The sequence below is a fragment of the Oxyura jamaicensis genome, chromosome 31 (assembly GCF_011077185.1).
Source record: "Oxyura jamaicensis isolate SHBP4307 breed ruddy duck chromosome 31, BPBGC_Ojam_1.0, whole genome shotgun sequence".
In the NCBI taxonomy this organism is placed as follows: domain Eukaryota; kingdom Metazoa; phylum Chordata; class Aves; order Anseriformes; family Anatidae; genus Oxyura; species Oxyura jamaicensis.
In genome coordinates, this window is record NC_048922.1 from 156,952 (window position 1) to 161,010 (window position 4,059).

At 64.3% G+C, this 4,059-nt stretch overlaps 1 protein-coding gene across 1 annotated transcript in view; it reads left to right on the forward strand.

The window, feature by feature from the left end:
- The window catches only part of LIG1 (DNA ligase 1), a 28,434-nt gene extending 26,071 nt beyond the window's left edge, over positions 1 to 2,363 (forward strand). Inside the window, 8 exon segments of the mRNA XM_035308773.1 lie at positions 62 to 204; positions 285 to 429; positions 509 to 591; positions 673 to 825; positions 903 to 956; positions 1,036 to 1,179; positions 1,259 to 1,351; positions 1,459 to 2,363. Of these exon segments, the coding sequence (XP_035164664.1) occupies positions 62 to 204; positions 285 to 429; positions 509 to 591; positions 673 to 825; positions 903 to 956; positions 1,036 to 1,179; positions 1,259 to 1,351; positions 1,459 to 1,539 (896 nt within the window). The 3' untranslated portion in view covers positions 1,540 to 2,363.
- The last annotated feature ends 1,696 nt before the right edge of the window (positions 2,364 to 4,059 follow it).

Consider the following 4,059-nt stretch of genomic DNA (forward strand, 5'->3'; position numbering starts at 1 on the left):
GGGGGGGGGCGGGGGGGGGGGGGGGGGGGGGGGGGGGGGGGGCAGGGACATGGGGGGACAGTGTCCAGCCAGCGCCGTGACACCCCCGTTCCCTTCTAAACCCCCCCCGCAACGTGTCCCACCCCACCGCAGGACGTAGACGCCGCTGCCATCAAGGTGCAGGTCTGCCTCTATGCCTTTGACCTGCTCTACCTCAACGGGGAGGTGAGCGTGTGGCCCCGGGGGGGGGTGACATGAAGTCCCCCGGGGTGGGTGGGGGGTGACACCGTGTTCCCCCCCCGCAGCCGCTGGTGCGGCAGCCCCTGGCTGCGCGGCGCAAGCTTCTGCGGCAGTCCTTCGAGGAGGTGGAGGGCGAGTTCGTCTTCGCCACCGCCGCGGACACCCGCAGCGCCGAGGAGGTCTCGGAGTTCCTCGACAAGGCCATCAAGGGTGAGCGAGGCCACCGGGGGCCGTGGGGTCGGTGTTGTGTCCCCCGTCCCCTTCCCCGGGTGACGATGGATGCCCCCAGCCTCCTGCGAGGGCCTGATGGTGAAGACCCTGGAGGTGGACGCCACCTACGAGATCGCCAAGCGGTCGCACAAGTGGTTGAAGGTGAGTGGTGGGACCGCCTCTGGGCTTGTCCCCGTGTGTCCCCCCCCCCGTGTCTTTGAACCCCTCCCTCTCTTTCTCCAGCTGAAGAAGGACTACCTGGATGGGCTTGGGGACACGCTGGACCTGGTGGTCATTGGCGCCTACCTGGGCAAGGGCAAGCGTGCAGGCATCTACGGGGGCTTCCTGCTGGCCTGCTACGACGAGGAGAGCGAGGAGTACCAGAGCATCTGCAAGGTGACCCCTGGGGCCGCCCGTGGGCTTGGGGACGCCGCAGGGGACCGTCCCCAACCCTTCCTTGTCCTCCCGTGCAGATCGGCACCGGTTTCACAGAGGAGAGCCTGGAGAAGCACTACGGCTTCCTCAAGGTGAAGCGCTGGAGAAGCAGCACCTTGGGGGCGAGCGCCGGGCTGGCTCCTGATACTGTCCCCTCGTGTCACCCTCCAGGAGCACGTGCTGGCCCAGCCGCGTCCCTATTACCGCTGGGACAGCGGGGCGGCCCCCGACCGCTGGCTGGCGGCGGTGCAGGTCTGGGAGGTGAAGTGCGGGGACCTCTCCATCTCCCCAGTCTATAGGGCAGCCGTGGGGCTGGTGAGTGGGGCAGGAGGACATGGGGGGTGGTCCCTGTGGTCGGCCCCGGTGACATCTCAGCCCTGTGGGTGTCCCCAAGGTGGACGAGGAGAAGGGCATCTCGCTGCGCTTCCCCCGGTTCCTTCGTGTGCGGGAGGACAAGAAGCCCGAGGAGGCCACCAGCAGCACCCAGGTGCTGGGGAGGGGACGGGGAGGGAGCCTGGGTTGTCCCCATGGTGTGTGTGTGGGGGGGGGGACAAGAAAGGGGGGGTGTCACCACCTCCTCTCCCTGTCCCGCAGGTGGCTGAGCTGTACAAGAAGCAGCAGCAGATCCAGAACCAGCAGCAGGCAGAGAAAGGGGAGGACGAGGAGTTTTACTGAGATACCACGGCCCCTGTAGGGCCCCTCCAGGCCCCCCCTACCATGGGGGGCACAGGGTGGGGACACTGGGGCCTGACCTTGCTCTGTCCCTGAAGGCATGCGTGTGGCTACCCTGGGGACAGGGACACTGGGACTTGGTGTCACTCCAGGCAGGGCCAGGTCCCTGCCCCTTTACCCGCCCCCCCCCCCCCCCAAGACCACCCTGCCTTCCCCTTTTGGGGGTCCCTGCATGCTTCCCATCAGGGACTGGGATGCACAGATGTGGTCACCCTCTATCTCTGGGGTCCCCCTGCCCCTCTCCTCCATAACAGGGACCCTAGGATCTACCTCCCTAGTCCCCCATCTTAGGGGGTCCCGGGGGTCCCCCTCCACCCCTCGGGTCCCCCCTCCCTGCCCCTTCTCCAGGATAGGGACCCCCCCCCATACATAGCCCTTCTTCCCCAGGGTCCCCATGTCCATCCCCTCCAGCCTGGAGTCCCTAGGGCCTGATCATGCCCAGGCTACCCGTCTCCCCCCCCCTCCTTGTGTCCTCGTATACCTCCCTGCTGGGACAGGGATGCTAGAACACGGCCATCCTCCGTCCCTCGTGTCCCCACATCCCTCTCCTCCAGCAAGGGGACCCCAGGGCGTGACCCTGCCCCGTCCCCATGTGCTTGTGGCCGGGGGCTGTGGTCCACCTTCATCCCCAGGGTCCCCAAGTGCTTCCCCTTCATCCCCAGGGTCCCCAAGTGCCTCTCATGGACAGCATCCCCTCACCCATCCCCTCTGCTACCGTGTCCCTGAGGAGCTGCCCCTAATAAAGCCAGGGGCTCTTTCTTTTCTAACCTCTTTTATTTGCTACTGGTTCCCGGGGCTGGGGGGCTGGCATGGGGCTGTGCTGCTTCTTACCACCCTCTAACCCCTTCCTCCTCCCCTCCTCGTTTTGCTGCCCCCTATTTACCCCCCGCCCCATGATTCCTGCCTAAGCCATCTCCTTGAACTGCCCCGTGCCCCCCTTCTGCCCCCGCCCCCCCTCCCCCGCCCCCCGGCCCCCCCCCCCCCCCCATGTTCCACCCTACGAACCTGCCAGGCTCCAGAGCCCTCTGGGATCAGTGGGGACTGTCCCAGGGGGCTTCTGGCAGGGACCAGGTCCCTCTTGGGACCCCAGGTCAGTGGGGCCAGCTGTGGGATGCAACAGGGTCTCGGCTCAGGGACTGAGGGCACCGTACGCTCCCACGGGATAACGGGTGCTCTGTGGGGCTTTGGGTGCTCTCCGTGGGCTGCTGCAGGGCACTGTGCACCCCCGTGGGGTGTGTGCTCTGTGGGACCAGGACCTCCGCAGGTTACAGGATGACGCACCTCTAAGGGGTGCTGGGGGGCACCCTGTGCCTCCGTGGGGTGCTCTGTAGGACCAGGGACCTCCGTGGGGTGATGGAGGGTGTGTAAGCACCTGATCACCAAGGGGCTTCCCTGTACCATCATCCCCTTGTCCCCCCCCTCTCCAATATCACTTTCCTTCCTCCTGCTTTCACGGAGCATGGGATGCATGCCTTTGGGGTGCAGGAGATGGGGCGCGGGGTCCCTTCGGTATCCCCAGGACCTGGCAGGGGACATCCGGTCCCCTTTGTGTCCCTGGGTTATGGTATGGGGCATCTGCATCGTTGGGATGTGGGGTGGGGATGCGCGGTTTCTATGGGGCATTTCTATGGGGTGCTGCTCCTCCTTGTTCCTTCCTTGTTTCAATTCCTCTCCTTCGTGTTCCTGGTCTCCTCCAGAACCCCAAATAACGCCTGAAATCCTCCCCAGGTGCTCTCACCCCTTCTGTCTGCCACCAGCCTCCCTGCAGGCTTTTTTGGGGGGGGTGGGTGTTTTTTTTTTTTTTTCTGAGTTTTTCCCAGGTGATGGAGCAGGACCCCCACCCCTGCCCTATAGTCACCAGCAGTCACCCCACCATAAGGGTTTGGGGTGGATGGTCCCCTTCCATGTGTGCCTACAAGGCTGGTGCCACCAACACGGTTTTGGGTTTCTTGATGGGAAGGTCTGTGTGGCACTGAGCCTGACGGGGAGCACTTCTCTAGGAGGGGGAAAAGGGTTTTTGGCCAGGAGTTACCAGGGCTGATTCACAGGGTTTTAAACCAGATTTGAAGTGGGACAGGGACAAAACCAGGCTCAGGGCAAAAAGTGGAATTGTGACCCTGAGCTTCAGGAGAGCGAACTTCGGCCTCTTAGGGGATCTACGTGGAAGTATCCCGTGGGTTAGGGACCTGGAAGGAAGGGGGGGTCTGAGATGGCTGATCAGTAAAAGCCTCCACACTGAGGGTGGTCCCAGCCCCGTGGCCATCCAGCACATGAGTGGGATGCCACGAGCACACCCCAAGGTGACGGTGGGCAGGGATTTGTCACAGCCGTTGTCGCTGCCATCCTCCATGGGGCTTGCCCAAGGGAAGTCCCATCCCCTTTGCCTCTTTTGCCCCCCATCTGGGGGCTCCTCCACCCCTTGAACCCCAAGCATCCCTTTACCCACAGCAGCCTGTGAGCACT